This window comes from Neophocaena asiaeorientalis, unplaced genomic scaffold, assembly GCF_003031525.2.
Source record: "Neophocaena asiaeorientalis asiaeorientalis breed wild unplaced genomic scaffold, Neophocaena_asiaeorientalis_V1.1 scaffold59, whole genome shotgun sequence".
NCBI lineage: Eukaryota > Metazoa > Chordata > Mammalia > Artiodactyla > Phocoenidae > Neophocaena > Neophocaena asiaeorientalis.
This window is the reverse complement of record NW_020174268.1, coordinates 6,090,634-6,110,035: the sequence shown is the minus strand read 5'-3', so window position 1 is coordinate 6,110,035 and position 19,402 is coordinate 6,090,634. Positions and strand designations below refer to the sequence as shown.

Below are 19,402 nucleotides of genomic sequence, written 5' to 3'. Positions count from 1 at the left end.
GCAATTAATAGTGGAATTATTTATTTAATTTAATGTGTCTCTCTGCTGAAAAAGAACAGGATGTATTCTTGGGGTGTGTGTGTGCGTGTGTGTGTGTGGTGTGTGAATGAATTAAAATGAGACCAAATCTTGATACTAAAAAAGGTTCTTCAAAATTATTACTCAATTTGTAAAAAGCCCAGCTTTTAATTTATTTATTTATTTATTTATTTTTGCTGTACGCGGGCCTCTCACTGTTGTGGCCTCTCCCGTTGGGGAGCACAGGCTCCGGACGCGCAGGCTCAGCGGCCACGGCTCACGGGCCCAGCCGCTCCGTGACATGTGGGATTTTCCCGGACCGGGGCATGAACCCGTGTCCCCTGCATCGGCAGGCGGACTCTCAACCACTGCGCCACCAGGGAAGCCCTATTTAATTTATTTTTAACTGAAATATACTTGACATATAAAATTGTGCAAAATTAAGGTGTATAATACATTAATTTGATACATTTATATATTGTAATATGATTGTCATTGTAGCGATAATTAGCACCTCTAGGGACTTTGCTAGTGGTCCAGTGGATAAGACTCCACGCTCTCAATGCAGGGGACCCAGGTTCAATCCCTGGTCAGGGAACTAGATCCCACATGCCGCAACTAAGAGTTCGCATGCCACAACCAGCAAGTCCACATGCCGCAACTAAGATCCAGTGCAGAAAAATAAAATAATAATAAAATAACAATAATAATTAGCACCTCTATCTCTTAGCATGTTTGATGATTATAATACAATATTGTTTTCTACATTCACTGCACTGTGCATTAGATCTCCAGGGCTTACTTACTACTCATACATTTGTACCCTTAAACAACATCTGTCCTTGTCCCCCCGCCCCAGCTCATGGTAACCACCATTTTACTCTCTCTGAGTTTGGCTTTTCTAGATTCTACATATAAGTGAGATCATACAGTACTTGCCTTTCTCTGACTTATCTCATTTGGCATAATGTGCTCAAGGTCCATTTACAGTGCTGCAAATGGCAGGATGTCTTTCCTTCCTGTGGTTGAATAACACTCCACTGCAAAGCCCAGCTTTTTAAATGCACTTTTAAAAGGCTTAAATCTCTAAACATTTGCTTCTAATCTGTCTCTTCAAGAGAAATTTCATCAGCAAAAACCCAAAACAAACCAAAAAAAAGAAACCCAACAGCTTAGAAGTCTTCTACTTTCATAAAATAATACTAAGCTGTTAATAACTAGGAAGAATAAAGGACTTCAAAATCCATGAAGAAAATGAAGAACTTTCTCAAAGCCATTAATAATATGTGGAGCCAGGGTGGGGGTTAAGGGAGTGGTTGAAAAATAGGGAATAAAAATGCATAACATTTTAAATAATGTTTTATTATTTATAAAACATTTTACATAGGTATTGGGAGAAAACTACTCCAAGAGATATCATTGTATCATGAAAAGTGAATTCCTTATCTACACACAGACCTTACACCCTTCACAAAAACTAACTCAAAATGCGTCATAGACCTAAATGTAAAATACAAAACTATAACACTCCTAGAAGATAACCATAGGAGAAAACCTAGGTGATCTTGAGTATGGCGATGACTTTTTAATTACAACACCAAAGGCATGATGCATGAAAGAAATCAATGATAAGCTGGACTTCATTAAAATTAAAAACTTCTCTGCAAAGGACAATGTCAGGAGAATGAGAAGACAAGTCACAGACTAGGAGAAAATATCATAAAAGACACATCTGATAAAAGACTGTTCTCCAAAATATATAAAGAACTCTTAAAACTCAACAGTAAGAAAACAAACAACCTGATTTAAAAATGGGCCAAAGACCTTAACAGACACCTGACCAAAGAAAATACAGATGGCAGTCTGAGAGGGTAACTACATATTCTACTTTTAGACTGGAAAGAGAAACTATCACAGCTATGAATTACAAGTATCACACTAAACCATGAAGGTTTTTGCAAATTTGAAGCCTTGTTGAGTTTAAGTGTGACCGAAACTAGAGCAATAAAATCAAATTGTAGACCACCGCTTGTCTAAGGGGAAAAACTGTCCAAGGAAACAAATTATACCTGACACTTTTGTCTTTGACTTTTGACTGATGGGAAGAGCTCCATCCAGAGACTGAGCAGAGTGAAAAGGTTGACTTTAGAAAGCCTTGGTATTTCACCTGCAAAAGAGAGGGCAAACACTTTAACATTTTACTAATGATGAAAATAAGAACTAAGTTCAATGCCACTTGGGTGCGGCAGCCTTAGCTCAGCTGTTTTAGCAGGTGGCAGAGCAAAAGGATTCGTGTGCAAGAGAATCAAAGTTCTCTCTTATCAGGAGACTGATTTCAACCTCCTTGCCGGCAACGTCTTCCAGCATTTTCCAAAGTTGGGACCTGTTTCACCCAGCAGAAAAAAACAGTACAGCTGATACACGTAGCTATGGGAACACTCCAAAAAAAGTTATGAAAAGTCCTTGCATCTGAGATCATCGTGGAGCAACCTTTACTTTGGACTGTGATGAAGCGCTGCAACAAGGGCAGTGGTTAGAACCCAGACCTAAAAATGCGGTGACCTTAGAAGGAAAAGCAGTTGAAATATAGGAAAGCGTCGCGTGCGGATAATTTTGAAATCGAATAAAAAACACAGTTTGGGGAATTTGCAGGCTCGTCGATCCCAGCTCCAGGTCCTGGGAGGAAAAGTAAAGGGGAGTAGTGAGCGCAACTTCAAAAGCCAGTGCAGCCGGGCCAAGCGATTCCGGTGACCGAGGTAGGGACGCGCCCAGGGCGGGGATGGGACACCCAGGAGCAGAAACGCAGGCGAAGACGGCCAGGCAGGGAACCCAGAGTGAAACGGCGGGAGACGCACAGAGGAGAGCGAAAGGAGAGTGGCGGGAGGATTCGGGGCACTCACCGGTCATGCTGCCAGTCTGGGTGCTGACTGACCGTCCGGCCCCCTCGCTCTCCAGATTTTGCATCTGTCCTGCTTCTTTCATCGCCAGCCCAGCGGCCTCTGCTGCCCAGGAAACCTCTCGCTGTCCTGCATGATCTTTGCCCCTGCTACCCAACTTGTCGCCTCCTCCCAGCAACTGTATAGCAACGGCCAACTCTGCGCGACCGAATGACGTAGGGTCCGGCGGCCATTTCCCGGCGCCCTGTGTGACGTCACGGCGAGGCGTGGGTGAGGCGACGCAAGGCTGCTCCTCCGGCGGCGACCGTGTGTGTAGGAAACACAACGCAGTAAATCGTTTGACACTTGTATTTGACTGTGTTCGTAGGTTTTGCTGAAATCTGGTCGCTTGAGGATGTCTTGGCTCGAAGTCGCAAGTTGCGCAGACTCTCAGAGGGTGATGAGGGCTTCGCATACATGAGAGTTTTGGTCAGAGAGCGAAGGAGAATTGAAATGGAAACCTGCCCAATCTGTCGTGGTCAAGGTCTTGGAGAATTTGGGAGACAAACGGGGTGGGAGCTGGGCGGTCCAGATTGTTATTATCCTCAAAGATTGGCCAGTCCTGGGGAACTTAGTGCCAGGGACCACCACAGGAACGTTCTGCTTCTTATTAAACACATGAAGACATTAAGAGGTAGAACTGTAGTTGTGGGAAAATTGAAGATAGGAGGAAGTGGCCCCTGGAAAATCTGAGAAGTACCTGGCCTTGTGGACTTGTGCCCAGTGCAATTTATTATTTTATAAGTGTCCTAGGCATGACTCAAAATGAAGCCCCTCCCTCCACCAGTGACTCAGAGCCTGTTTTCCATCACCAACTTGGGCTATCACAACTTGAAATACTTAAAAATAGTGAGACACAAAAACTTCTCCGAGACTCTGAAAGCAAAAGCCAACATTATGAAAGTACATTATTTTGTAAAGGATTAAAGAGAGAATTTTCAGTGTTGATGGGTATGACTGTGGTTCATTAATTGTCACTGCTGTATAGTATTTCATTGTAGCTATATACCACAATTTATTTATCCATATTTGAGTCAAAAGACATTTGCACTATCTCCAGCTTTTTGCTATTGCAAGCAATGCTGATTTAAACATTTTTGTGTATGTTCCTTATGTTCATATGGAAGAGTTTCTTTAGGGACTACACTTAGGAGTCGAATTCTTGAGTTGTTGTTGTCAAGTTTCCCTGATAATGCTGAAAATTTTTCCAGAGAGATTGGGCCAATTTACATAGCTGTATATCCCCACTAATTCTTGGTATTGTCAAACTTTTAATGTTTACCAATCTGGTTGGCATAAAATGATATCTTGTGGTTGTGATTCCCCCTGATTTCTACTTAGATAGATTGGCTATACATGTGTCCTCTCTATGAAATACCTGTTAACCATTTTCCATTTGGTAGTTATTTCTTATTCATTTGTAAGCATTTTTTATACATCCTGGATATTCATTCTCAGTTGGGTATGTGTATGGTAAATATCTTCTCCCCATTTGTCACTTGCTTTTTCACTTAATGATGTTTTTCAGTGCATAGTTCTTTATTTTAATGTGCTAAATATACAAATAATTTTCTTAAATGGGTTTTGTATCTTTTTAAAAAGCATTTTCTACCCAAGGTTATAAATTATTTTTATTTTTCTATGTCAGTTATACCTCCATTTTTAAAAAATAACTTTTATATTTCCTCTAAAAGCCATACGTTTTTCCTTTTATATTTGTATTCTCATTCATCTAGAATTTATTTTTGTGTATGATGTAAGGTAGGGATCCAGTTTTTTTTTTTTTTTTAAACATCTTTATTGGGGTATAATTGCTTTACAATGGTGGGGATCCAGTTTTTTTTCCACTTGGATAATCAGTTATCCCAGCACTATTTTCTCATTGATCGACAGTGTCACCTCTGTCATGTATCGATTTCCATATACACGTGAGTCTGTTTCTGGGTTCTATATTGTATATCATTGGTTGATTACACCTCTGCCCCCTTACCACCCGCCCCAAACACCTTATTTTCTTCAGGAATATCTTGGTTATTCTCTCTCTTTTTAAAAATGTTTTAAAAAATATTTATTTAGGCTGTGCCGGGTCTTAGTTGCAGCATGCAGGATCTTCGTTACAGCATGTGAGATCTTTAGTTGTGGCATGCGGGCTTCTTAGTTGCGGCATGCGGACTTCTTAGCTGTGGTGTGTGGACTCTTAGTTGCAGCATGCGTGCAGGATCTAGTTCCCCAACCAGGGATTAAACCCAGGCCCCCTGCATTGGGAGTGTGGAGTCTTAACCGCTGGACCACCAGTGAAGTCCCTCTTGGTTTTTCTTGACCCTATAATCTTCCATGTAAGTTTTAGAATCATAGTGTCACATTCCTCAAAAAGTTCCCCTGACATGTTGATTGGAAGTGAATTGAATTTATAGATCAGTTTGAGATATAGAGGCTTCCCATCCCTGAACATGGTGTATCTGTGTTAACTTTGTATATTGGGTTTTTCAAAAGGTTTTAAAATTTTTCTCCACAAAGATTCTGCATATATTTTACGATTTAATCTTATGTTTTGTTGCTCTTATAAATAACATCTTTTTAAAAGTTGTATGTATTTGTGCCTAATATATAGAAATGCAAGTGATTTTTATATATTAATATTAAGCAATCTTGCTAAATTTTATTAATTCTAATACTATTTACTTTTAGTTTCTTTTGTTTTCTAGACTGAACCTATATTATCTATAAATAATGAAAATTTTATTTGTATCTTTCTAATCTTCAAACCTTTTATATCATTTTCTTGTCTTACTGCACTTTAGAATCGCTAGGGAAATGTTGAGTAGAGATAAAGGCACAGGCATCTTTTCTTGTTCCTGATTTTAGAGGAAACTATTTTATGTTAAACTTTAAAGTATGGTTTTTGCTGTAGGCTTTTGATAGCTGTCCTTTATCATATTATGCAAATTCACTTATATTTATATTTTTAATCAGATGTTGAACTTTATTAAATGCTCACGGTAGATGCCTCTAATCAGCTTAAGAAAGGTCCTTTCTCTACTGTCTTGCTGAGAATTATTATCATGAATGGATGTTGAGTATTATCAAATGCATTCTCTGCATCTAATAATATGATCCTATACTTTTTCTCCCTTAATCAATTAATGTGGTGAATTATACTAAAAGATTGCTTAATGTTAAACCAGCCTTGTGTTCCTTTGGTAGACCCATCTTGGTCATTATGGGTTTTTATTTTATTCATTGCTGGATTAAATTTGCTAATATCCTATTAAGATTTTTGAATCTGTGTTCATGAGTGAGCTTAGTGTGTAATTTACCATGGTCTCTTTGGTTTTGATGTCTTGATTAGGGCAACCTCTTAAATGAGTTGGGTAGTGTTTCCTATTTTTCTTTTCTCAGGAAGAAGTTGTGTAAGATTGGAATTATTTGTTCCTTGAACGTTTATTAAAATTCTCTTGGAAAAGCCATTTGAGCCTAGTGTCTTCTAAATGGAAAAATATTTCACTACTAATTCAATTTCTTTATTGGTTAAAGAACTACTCAGACTGTCTATTTCTTCTTGGTCAGTTTTTGGTACGTTATATTTTTCTCAAAATTTTTACGTACTACTAAATTACCCACCAATCATGGATCCTTTGCCTGTTACTTCACCTCTTGTCAGTACGAAGAGCTCCCATATCCTCTCCCCAAATTTTCAGTTTTAAACATTTTACTACATTTACACTATCTTTTATAATTCTTTCTCTCTCTCTTATCTTTGCACACCACTCCCCCTCATTCTTTTTTATGAATCATTTGAGAGCAGGTTAAAGACAGTATACTCAATTCCACCCTGCCCCCAAATAAGGACTCTAACTCATGCTAATTCATCCATCCAAAACAAGAAATCACTATCGATTGGACACTACTGTTCAACCCACAGGCCCTTTCAAATTTCAAAAAGTGTTTCAACGTGTCATTTTCCTTTCTGGTCCAGCATCCCATCCAGAATCACTGAGTTTTGCATCTTGTTAATTTCCTTCAACCTGGAACATTTTCCTCAGTCTTTCCCTCTGTTTCACAACATTAACAGTTTTAAAGGGTACAAGCTTTTCATTCTGTAAGATTTCTGTCAACGAGGGTCATTCTGAGGTTTCCTCACAACCAGACGCAGATGGGAATGCTGCAGAAGGTGCTGTGCTGTTTTCCATGGATGACCTCAGGAAGCAACTCTGTGTTAACTCATCCCACCCCTGGTGATGCCAACCTCAGTCATCTGGAAAGTTAGTGCCTGTCAGTTTTCTACACCATAAAGTCATTATTTTTCCCTTTGTAATTTGTAAGTATTTTGTGGGGAGATACTCCCAAAACTATACCAATACCCTATATATGTTAAACCCGCATGCACCAACTTTAACATCTATTGGTGATTCCCACATGAATTAACTACCATCATGACGGTTGTCCGATTGTGATTTTCTGTTTCCATCATTTCTTCTACATGTAGTAGTTGTCATTCTACTATAAGGAAGAGCTTTGCCCTCCTCCTCATTCATTTGTTTATTCATGTATATCAGTATGGATTTGTGAATTCCTATTTCATTCAGTGGCCTGTAATCTGTTATTTATTTTAATCCTCAAATTGTCCCACATTTGGCTGATAAAATCCCCTACAAGTTGACTCCTTTATTCTTTTGATGTGACCCTATCATTCTTTGAGCATTTTCTTACATTCTGGTGTAAGAAGATGCTCCAGGCTCATCATGTTCCTTCCCTGCCCCAGACCTGGAATCAACCATTCCCCCAAGTAGCCCTGGTTCCTCTTAGTGTTTTTTTTTAAATTTTTATTGAAATATAGTTGATTTGCAATGTTGTGTTAGTTTCAGGTGTACAATAAAGTGATTCAGTTATATATTCTTCTGTTTTTTTTAACATTCTCTTCCATTTTAGGTTTTTACAAGATATCGAGTATAGTTCCCTGTGCTAAACAGTAGGTCCTTGTTGGTTATCTATTTCATACATAGTAGTATGTATATGTTAATCCCAAACTCCTAATTTATCCCTCCCCCTCCTCTTTCCCCTTTGGTAACTAAAAGTTTGTTTTCTATGTCTGTGGGTCTGTTTCTGTTTTGTATATAAATTCATTTGTATCATTTTTTTTTAGGTTCCACATATAAGCTGTATCATATGATATTTGTTTTTCTCTGGCTTACTTCACTTAGTATGAAGTGAATCTCTAGGTCCATACATGTTGCAGCAAATGACATTATTTCATTCTTTTTTATGGCTGAGTAATATTCCATTATATATATATATGTATATGTATACACACCACACCTTCTTTATTCATTCATCTGTTGATGGACATTTAGGTTGCTTCCATGTCTTGTAAACAGTGCTGCTGTGAACACTGGGGTGCAAATATCTTTTCAAATTATGGTTTTCTCCGAGTATATGCCCAGGAGTGGGATTGCAGGATCATGTGGTAGCTCTATTTTTAGTTTTTTAAAGAACATCCATACTGCTCTCCATAGTGGCTGTACCAATTTACATTCCCACCAACAGTGTAGGAGAGTTCCTTTTTCTCCACACCCTCTCCAGCATTTATTATTTGTAGACTTTTTGATGATGGCTGTTCTGCCCAGTGATACCTAATTGTAGTTTTGATTTTCATTTCTCTAATAGTTAGTGATGTTGAACATCTTTTCATGTGCCTTTTGGCCATCTGTATGTCTTTTTGGAGATGTCTATTTAGATCTTCTGTCCATTTTTTGATTGGGTTGTTTGTTTGGTTTTTTTTTTATATATTGATCTGTATGAGCTGTTTGTATATTTTGGAGATTAATCCCTTGTTGGTTGCATCATTTCAAATATTTTCTCCCATTCTGTAGGTTGTCTTTTTGTTTTGTTTATGGTTTCCTTTGCTATGCAAAAGCTTTTAAGGTTAAGTAGGTCCTATTGGTTTATTTTTGTTTTTATTTCCATTACTCCAGGAGATGGATCCAAAAAGATATTGCTGTGATTTATGTCAAAGAGTGTTCTGCCTATGTTTTCTTCTAGGAGTTTTTTTTTAATTAATTACTTTATTTGTTTTTATTTTTGGCTGTGTTGGGTCTTCATTGCTGTGTGCAGGCTTCCTCTATTTGTGGCAAGCAGGGGCTACTCTTCATTGCAGTGTGCAGGCTTCTCATTGTCGTGGCTTCTCGTTGCATAGCATAGGCTATAGGTGCGTGGGCTTCAGTAGTTGTGACATGCGGACTCAGTAGTTGTGGCTCGTGGGCTCTAGAGCGCAGGCTCAGTAGTTGTGGCGCATGGGCTTAGTTGCTCCGTGGCATGTGGGATCCTCCTGGGCCAGGGATCAAGCCCATGTTCCCTGCATTGGCAGGTGGATTCTTAACCACTGCACCACCAGGGAAGCCCCTCTTCTAGGAGTTTTATAATATCTGGTTTTACAGTCAGGTCTTTAATCCACTTTGAGTTTGTTTTTGTGTATGGTATTAGAGAATGTTCTAATTTCATTCTTTTACATGTAGCTGTCCAGTTTTCCCATTACCACTTACTGAAGAGACTGTCTTTTCTCCATTGTATATTCTTGTCCCGTTTGTTGTAGATTCGTTGACCATAGGTGTGTGGGTTTATTTCTGGGCTTTCTATCCTGTACCATTGATCTATATTCCTGTTTTTGTGCCAGTACCATACTGTTTTGATTATCATAGCTTTGTAATATAGTGTGAAGTCAGGGAACCTGATTCCTCCAGCTCCATTTTTCTCTCTCAAGATTGCTGTGGCTATTCAGGGTCTTTTGTGTTTCCATACAAATTTAAAAAAAGTTTTGTTCTAGTTCTATGAAAAGTGCCATTGGTAATTTGATAAGGATTGCATTGAATCTGCAGATTGCCTTGGGTAATACAGTCATTTTGACAATATTGATTCTTCCAGTCCAAGAACATGGTATATCTTTCTGTTTGTGTCACTTTCAATTTCTTTCATCAGCATCTTATAGTTTTTGGAGTACAGGTCTTTTGCCTCCTTAAATGGGTTTATTCCTAGGTATTTTGTTCTTTTTGATGCAGCGGTACATGGGATTGTTTTGTTAATTTCTCTTTCTAATCTTTTGTTGCTAATGTATTGAAATGCAACAGATTTGTATATTAATCTTGTATCATGCAACTTTATCGAATTCATTGTTGAGCTCTAGCAGTTTTCTGGTAATGTGTTTAGGTTTTCTATGTGTAGTATCGTGTCATCTGCAAACTGTGACAGTTTTACTTCTTTTCCAATCTGTATTCCTCTTATTTCTTTTTCTTCTCTGATTGCTCTGGCTAGGACTTCCAAAACTATGTTAAATAAAAGTGGCAAGAGTGGACATCCTTGTCTTGTTTCTGATTTTTGAGAGAATGTTTTCAGCTTTTCACCATTGAGTATGATGTTAGCTGTGAGTTTGTCATATATGGCCTTTATTGTGTTGAGGTAGGTTCCATCTATGCCCACTTTCTGGAGAGTTTTTATCGTAAATGGATATTGAACTTTATAAGAAGCTTTTTCTGCATCTATTAAGATGATCATATGATTTTTATTCTTCAATTTGTTAATGTGATATATCACACTGATTGATTTGCAGATATTGACAAATCTTTGCGTCTCTGGGATAAATGCCACTTGATCATGGTATACGATCCTTTCAATGTATCATTGGATTTGGTTCAGTAGTATTTTGTTGAGGTTTTTTTGTGTCTATGTTCATCAGTGATATTGGCCTGTAATTTTCTTTTTTTGTGGTGTCTTTGTCTGGTTTTGGTATAAGGGTGATCGTGGCCTCATAGAGTAAGTTTAGAAGTGTTCCTTCCTCTGCAATTTTTTGAAATACTTTCAGAAGGATGGGTGTTAACTCTTCTCTAAATGTTTGATAGAATTCGCCTGTGAAGCCATCTGGCCCTGGACTTTTGTTTGTTGAGAGTTTTTCAATCACAGATTCAATATTAGTACTTGTAATTGGTCTGTTCATATTTTCTCTTTCTTCCTGGTTCAGTCTTGGGTGATTGTACCTTTCTAAGAATTTGTCCATTTCTCCAGGTTATCCATTTTCTTGGCATGTAGTTGCCTGTAGTAATCTCTTATGGTCCTTTTTATTTCTGTGGTGTTGGTTGTAACTTCTTCTTTTTCATTTCTAGTTTTATTGATTTGGGCCCCCCTCCCTTTTTTTTCTTGATTTGTCTGGCTAACGGTTTATGAATTTTGTTTATCTTATCAAAGAATCAGCTTTTAGTTTCTGCTTTAGGTTTAAGGTTAGGTTGTTTATTTGAGATTTTTCTTGTTTCCTGAGGTAAGTTTTTGTCACTATAAACTTCCCTTGTGGAACTGCTTTTGCTGCATCCCATAGGTTTTGGATTGTCGTGTTTTCATTTTTATTTGTCTCTAGATATTTTTCTGTTTTTTCTTTGACTCTCAACCACTGCGCCACCAGAGAAGCCCCTCTGTAGTTGATTTTTTTAAAAATTTATTTATTTATTTGGTTGCACTAGGTCTTAGTTGTGGCTCACAGGATTCATAGTTGCGGCTCACAGGATTCATAGTTGCAGCTCGCAGGCTCCTTAGTTGCGGCATGTGAACTCTGAGTTGCAGCATGCGTGTGGGATCTAGTTCCCTGACCAGGGATCAAACCCAGCCTCCCCCTGGAGTGTGGAAGTTCTATCCACTGTGCCACCAGGGAAGTTCCTTGTAGTTGATTTCTAATCTCATAATGTTGTATTTGGAAGATATGCTTGATTTCAGTTTTCTTAAATTTACCAAGGCTTGCTTTGTGGCACAGCATGTGATCTATCCTGGAGAATGTTCCATGTGCACTTGAAAAGAATGTGTATTCTGCTGCTGTTGGATGGAGTGCTCTATAAATTTCAATTAAGTCCATCTGGTCTAATGTGTCATTTAAGGCCTGTGTTTCCTTATTGATTTTCTGTCTGGATAATATGTCCACTGTTGTAAGTGGGGTGTTAAATTCCCCCACTGTTATTGTGTTACTGTCAATTTCTCCTTTTATGTCTGTTAACATTTGCCTTATATATTGAGGTGCTCCTATGTTGGGTGCACATATATTTCCAATTGTTGTTATCTTCTTCTTGATTTGATCCCTTTATCATTATGCAGTGTCCTTCTTTGTCTCTTGTAACAGTTTTTATTTTAAAGTCTATTTTGTCTGATATGAGTATTGCTACTCCAGCTTTCTTTTGATTTTCCATTTGGATAGAATACCTTTTCCCATACCCTCACTTTCAGTTTCTATGGGTCTCTAGATCTGAAGCAGGTCTCTTGTAGAAAGCATATATACAGGTCTTGTTCTTGTATCCATTCATCCAGTCTTTCTCTTTTGGAAATAGAGCATTTAATCTGTCTACATTTAAGGTAATTATCAATATGTATGTTCTTATTGCCATTTTGTCAATTGTTTTGGATTTGTTTTTGTAAGTCTTTTTTCTTCCTTTCCTCTTTTGTTCTCTTCTCTTGTGATTTAATGTCTATCTTTAGTGTTGTGTTTAGGTTCCTTTTTCTTTTGTGTATGTATATCTATTATAGCCTTTTGGTTTGTGGCTACCAGAGGTTTTGATATAGCAGTCTATATATACATAATTGTTTTAAGTTGCTGATCTGTCAATTTCAAATGCATTTCAGATATCCTGCATTTGTACTTTTCTTCTCTCAGGATTACTGGTTTATATATCACATTTGTGTGTGGATGATTTCCTACCTTTACTGTATGTTTGCCTTTACTGGTAGCTTTCCCATTTAATAGTTTTCTCTTTTTTTATTTTACTATATCTTTATTGGAGTATAATTGCTTTACAATGTTATGTTAGTTTCTGTTGTGCAGCAAAGTGAATCAGCTATATGTATACATATATCCCCATATCCCCTCTGTCTTGAGCCTCCCTTCCACCTCTCTAGGTCGTCACAAAGCATTGAGCTGATCTCCCTGTGCTATGCAGCAGCTTCCCACTAGCCATCCATTTTACATTTGGTAGTGTATATATATCAATGCTACTTTCTCACTTCGTCCCAGTTTCCCCTTCCCCCGCTGTGTCCTCAAGTCTGTTCTCTACGTCTGCATCTTTATTCCTGCCCTGCCACTAGGTTCATCAGTACCGCTTTATTTTAGTTTCCATATATGTGAGTTGGCATACAGTATTTGTTTTTCTCTTTCTGACTTACTTCACTCTGTATCACAGACTCTAGGTCCATCCACCTCGTTACAAATAACTCAATTTCGTTCCTTTTCATGGCTGAGTAATATTCCATTGTATATATGTGCCACATCTTCTTTAGCCATTCATCTGTCGACAGACATTTAGGTTACTTCAGTGTCCTGGCTATTGTAAACAGTGCTGCAATGAACATTGTGGTATGTGTATCTTTTTGAATTATGGTTTTCTCAGGGTATATGCCCAGTAGTGGGATTGCTTGGTCATATGGTAGTTCTATTTTTAGTTTTTTAAGGAACCTCCATACTGTTCTCCATAGTGGCTGTATCAGTTTGCATTCCCACCAACAGTGCAAGAGGGTTCCCTTTTCTCCACACCCTCTCCAGCATTTATTGTTTCTAGATTTTTTGATGATGGCCATTCTGACTGGTGTGAGGTGATACCTCATTATAGTTTTGATTTGCATTTCTCTAAGGATTAGTGATGTTGAGCATCTTTTCATGTGTTTGTTGGCAATCTTTATGCCTACTTTGGAGAAGTGTCTATTTAGGTCTTCTCATAGTTTTCTTGTTTCTAGTTGCAGCCTTTTCCACCTAGAGAAGTTCCTTTAGCGTTTGTTGTAAAGCTGGTTTGGTGGTGCTGAATTCTTTTAGCTTTAACTTGTCTGTAAAGCTTTTGATTTCTCCATCAAATCTGAATGATAGTCTTACTTGGGTAGAGTATTCTTAGTTATAGGTTTTCCCCTTTCATCACTTTAAATATATGATGCCATTCCCTTCTGGCCTGCAGACTTTCTGCTGAAAAATCAACGGGTAACCTTATGGGTTTCCCTTGTATGTTATTTGTTGCTTTTCCCTTGTTGCCTTTAATGTTTTCTCTTTATCTTTAATTTTTGTCAATTTGATGACTGTGTCTCAGCGTATTGCTCCTTGAGTTTATCCTGTCTGGGACTCTGTGCTTCCTGGACTTGGGTGACTGTTTCCTTTCCCATGTTAGGGAAGTTTTCAGCTGTTATCTCTTCCAACATTTTCTCAGGCTCTTTCTTTCTCTCTTCTGCTTCTGAGACCCCTATAATGTGAATGTTGGTGTGTTTGTCATTGTCCCAGAGGTCTCTTAGATTGTCCTCATTTCTTTTCATTCTTTTTTCTTTATTCTGTTCCATGGCTGATTTCCACCACTCTGTCTTCCAGATGACTTACCCATTCTTCCACCTCATTTATTCTGCTATTGATTCCTTCTAGTGTATTTTTCATTTCAGTTATTGTATTCTTCAACTCGGTTTGGTTGCTCTCTATATTTTCTAACTCTTTGTTCAGAACTTCTTGTAACTTCTCCCTCTGTGCATCCATTCTTTTCCCAAGTTCTTGGATCATCTTCACAGTCATTACTCTGAACTCTTTCTTGGGTAGATTTTCTAGCTCCATGTCACTTAGTTGTTCTTCTGGGGTTTTATCTTGTTCCTTCGTCTGAAACATATTCCTCTGCCATGTCATTTCGTCTCAATTTCTATTTGTATTTTTATGTATGTGGAATGTTATGTTTTTCGACCTTGGAAAAGTGGCCGTCTGTAGGGGATGTCCTGTATGTCCCAGCAGTGCACTCTCCTCTTGTCATCTAAGGGCCAATGACCAGCTGGTCCCAGGGTAGGTTCTGACTTGCCTTTGCAGACTCAGTTCCACAGGCTGCTGGATTGTAGTTTTCTTGCTTCTGGTGTTTGCCCTCTGGTGGATGAGGCTGGTCTAGAGGCTTGTGCAGGCTTCCTGGTGGGAGGGGTCAGTGCCTGCCCACTGGTGGATGTGCTGGTTCTTGGCTCTCCGATGGGCATGGCCATGTCTCAGGGCATGTCTAAATGTGGGTGTGGGCTCAGGAAGTCTTTAGGGAGACTATCTGCTGATGGATAGGTTGTGTTCCCGCCCTGTTGGTTGTTTGGCCTGAGGCACTGGAGCCTACAGGCTCTGGATGGAGCCAGATCTTGGTGCTAATTACCCAAACAAGATGTTTGCCTCCAACAAGAGTTCAAGTAGATGAACACTCCCTGATATTTCTGCCACCGGCTTATATGACTCCAGAGAGAGCCATGGCCACCCTCCCCCCAACCCGCTCTGAGACCAGCATGTAGGTCTGGCCCAGACTCCTATGAAGTCACTGCTTTTGCCCTGGGTCACAGTGTATATGAGACCTTGTGTGCACCCTCCAAGAGTAGAGTCTCTGTTTCCCCCAGTCCTGTGGAGCTCCTGTGATCAAGCCCCACTGACCTTCAAAGCCAAATGCTCCGGGGGTTCATCCTTCCCATGCCAGGCCCTCAGGCTGGGGAGCCTGACATGGGGCTCAGAACTCTTCCTCTTGTGGGAAGACTTCTGTGATATAATTATTCTTCAGTTTGTAGGTTGCTCATCCGGGAGGTATAGCATTTGATTAGATCACACGTGCGCCCCTCCTACTGTCTCATTTGGTTTCTTTTTTATGTCTTTGGATGTAGAATATTTTTTTTAGTAGGTTCCAGTCTCTTTTATTGATGGCTGTTCAGCAGTTAGTTGTGTTCTTGATGTTGTCATGAGACCTTGAGGTGAGCTCAAGGGACTTCTACTCCACCATCTTGTTTCCAATCCCCCGCTCCTTAGTGTTTAAAAATTTAAGATCTAGGCAGTAAGTGTGCTCATTGCTACTGGTATGTCATTACCACTAGACCCTCTGAGAGGCTAGATCTACAAAACATTTATATCTATATATGTGTGTATAAATACATGTACACACACTTATATAACTCTATCTCTCTCAATAGCTAGCTAGCTAACTATCTAAAAGAGTTCACACCAATACCTTCAATTCCAGTCTAGCACACCAGGGTTTTTTCTAGCCTTCCCCCTTGCCACACTTGCAAATCTCTTCTCCAAACAGCAGGAAACCTGGCTCCCATTATTCTCAATATAGTTTTTTTTCCCCCCACTCAATTCCCACTATGTGACCAATCTCCCTAGCACAGTGGCTACCTCCTTGGCTTCCCAGCCCCTGTGCTGCTGCCTCTACAGCCCCTTCTGCCTTCAAGGGAAGGGAAGGGAGGGGAAAAGGAGGGGAGGGGAGGTTGCCAAATGGCTTTGTTTTTTTTTTTTTGGCCGCACTGTGCAGCATGTGGAACTTCCCTAACAAGGATTGAACCCATACCCCCTGCAGTGGAAGTGCAGAGTCTTAACCACTGGACCACCAGGGAAGTCCTGTCAAATGGTTTTTTTGACTGAATTATTCAGAGAGGGAGAAAAGAAGGAAGGAGGGACGGATAGAGGGGATGGAGGAAGGGAGGGAGGGATATATGTTTATCACAAATTTTCTTGAAAACTAAATGATTCCAAGTAGCACAGCTCCTGCAAAGAATAGGTACTCAGCATCATTAATTAGTATCCCTCCCCACTTTGTTTCATTTGCTTATTCTCTATAGATAACCCAGATCTTTTCTTTTTATTCTAGGTCCTATTGGTTGGGAATCTTGGTCCTAGCAGTGTGTTTATTTGGACAGAATCCTCTCACAGCAAAACAAGCTGAGGTCCCATGGAGCTCATCATCCATACATAGAATCTATACTGGATTTGTTGATACTGGTGATGTTTGGCAGAGACTGAATACCTGGCTTGTAGAAGAAAATGTACCTCACACTCGGTCTTGCTGTCGTACATGGAAGGCACACATGACCGGTGACCATGTCTTTTGCATGCCTGGGGATGAGGCGGCCACAGGACCAATAGGGACTCTTGGTGGCCAGTGCACCCTTGTACAAAGGATTGGCCCTAATTTGGTCATTTCAGGCAAAGATGTAACTATAAACACCACCCTGAATCCAGAAATTAAGGTTTCCCAAGCAGTTCTTGGAAGGCAGTTCCTGGCAGCACTAAAACCCCAAAGAAGCAAAGAGAAGCCAAAACAAAATCCAGATACCCTTCATGGAACGTTTGCTTTGTTATGGAGGGCAGTGCTGCCAAAGAGAAATGACTTCTCAGGTTTTTCATATATTGTCCCTAATGGTGTCCCCAGAAAAGTAAACTTGGGTGCCACATAGATTAATGTGCTACAAAGTAAGACTGTCCAGGAACCCTGAGAACGTCTGTGCCCCATGAGATGGGAAGGACAGGCAAGCCCACTTCCTATGTTACCCTGGGTCACTCTACCATAGGCAGCCTGGGAGTGGGCAGGCAATGGGCCTGATACCACGGTCCAAATGGGGTCAGGGTCCCCATTAGTGTGGCATGCTCTGGACTGGGTTTGGGCATTTCTGAATCAGCAGCCTGAAGAGGTTCTCTAATTAGACATGTTAGAAATCAACAGAATTTGGAGGGAGGGGTAGGGATGAGAGGACAGGTAAGAGGAAATAAAGAGGAAACTAATGCTGATGGAATAGCTGCTTGCATCAGTCAGCTTATGTAACAATGATGGTAATAATAATAATGCTATCTTACATTACTCAGCATTTACTATGTTCCAGGCTCCGTTCTAGCTACTGTACATATATTATCTCATTTACTCCTTTCCGCAACCTTATTATGAAGTGGGTATTTTTATTATTATCCCTGCTTATAAGAACCAAGACATTGAGTACCTTGATCAAGCAGACACAGCTTGAGAGGGGTGGGAGCAGGATATATATGTTCATCACTTCATTTAATACTCACAACAACCCAATGATATAGATTTTCATCATCTCCAATTTACAGGCAAGAAACTAAGGCCCTTGGACCAGCAACATCAGCATCACTCAGGAGCTTGTTAGAAATGCAAAATCTTTGGCCCCACTTCAAACCTACCAAGGCAGAATCTGGACAGAACCACCGGTCTAGACCAGAGGGCCCAGCGAGTCCCAAACTTGCACGTGCATGTGAGTCGCCCAGAGACCGTGTTAAAACCTGGATTACTGGGCCCCACCCACCCTTGGAGATGCTGAGTCCCTGGTATTTAGCAGCAGTATTTTGGCCCTCTGTAGAGTTGCTTCCATAAGTTGTTTTTGGCATCACATCATCTACCAACATTAGCTGATATTGAAAAGCAAAATTTTCATACCAGTTTAGGAACAGGAGTCAAAGTTTCATTTTAATTCAGGGGTTGACAGACTTTTTGTGTAAAGGCCCGAACTGTAGATATTTTACTCTGTGTGGGCCACTGGGTCTCTGTCATGTCACAAAAGCAGCCATGGTCAGTATGTAAACAAATCAGTGTGTTTGTTTTCCAGTACAACTCAATCAACTCCCCCTCCTTTAACTCAAAACCGAGGGAACCTCTGGTGATGGCAGCATGCCCTAGTGCAGAGCGGATTTGAAGAATGGGGATCTTAACATTTGGAAAGGAGAGGACTAAGTAAAGTAGCTCATACTGTAGGGGAGGAAAAGCAGTTTCCCCTCTACTCTTCTAGATTCTTGGCTGAGACGCCCTTGTAGCAAAATACAGATTAACAAAAGAAAAACCATTTTAATTACTATGTAAGGGAGAGCTGCAAAGATAGGAGACTCAAAAGGCAGCCAGGCAACTGAGGCTTATATACCACCCTGAGCTGAGAAAAGGGACAAGGGTCTGGGCCTTCAAATGGAGGAGGGCCATTCATGGGAAGAGAAGAGCAGATGTTTGGTGAACAGATGTTTGCCAGAGGTGCAGATAAGTCTCACAGAAGAAAAAGTGATATTAGGTAATAGCTCTCTTCCTGGTACAGGGCCCCTTTCTAATTTCTTTTAGGCAGTTAAGAGGGAGTTAAAAAGCTTTTTCTGAGTCTGCTGGGTCTTGACTGCTTTCAGTTCAAAATAATCCACATGTGAAAGTGGTACTTTCTGGGGCAGCCTGTTCTGAACCCCCTCCATACCATATGCCTAGTTAACTTTCTTCAGGCTGATTAAACTATAACACCTTTGGGGTAACTTTTCTACCAGGCTATAAAATCCTAATACTTTATCAGTTTCTGCAAACCTCTCATCTCACAGGCTATAAATTGTCACTGTTTTTTATCATTTGTGTTATTAATTTAAAAAAAAAAGTGTGCCAACAAATTTACCTTCCCCGAGAATATCAAGTGAGAGTTCCATTTGACAAGGTCCTGTTTTTACTCAAGCAGCCATATTATTTTCTAATAATAGAAAAGGCATTTAAAAAAAGTAATCACCTTTTATCATTTTCCAAGTGTGGGATAACTTTTCTCATTGGCCTGATGAGAAAAAGCCCTATGGTACTCAGTGCTGATTGCTGTAAGGATTACTGTTGGTTATTATTATGCTGTAAAGATTATTATGGTTTTCTAGCTTATAGGAT

At 39.7% G+C, this 19,402-nt stretch overlaps 1 protein-coding gene across 2 annotated transcripts in view; it reads right to left on the bottom strand.

Annotated features, from left to right (window-relative positions):
- Nucleotides 1–3,090, bottom strand: part of CDADC1 (cytidine and dCMP deaminase domain containing 1) — a 36,493-nt gene extending 33,403 nt beyond the window's left edge. Inside the window, exons 1-2 of one of the 2 annotated variants that reach the window (XM_024755651.1) lie at nt 2,919–3,090; nt 2,088–2,185 (exon numbers count right to left, since the gene is read on the bottom strand). In XM_024755651.1, coding sequence (XP_024611419.1) covers nt 2,088–2,185; nt 2,919–3,000 — 180 coding nt within the window. In that variant the 5' untranslated portion in view covers nt 3,001–3,090. The remainder of the gene's footprint in view (nt 1–2,087; nt 2,186–2,918) is intronic. The other variant, XM_024755652.1, reaches the window with a different exon arrangement.
- Nucleotides 3,091–19,402: the final 16,312 nt, after the last annotated feature.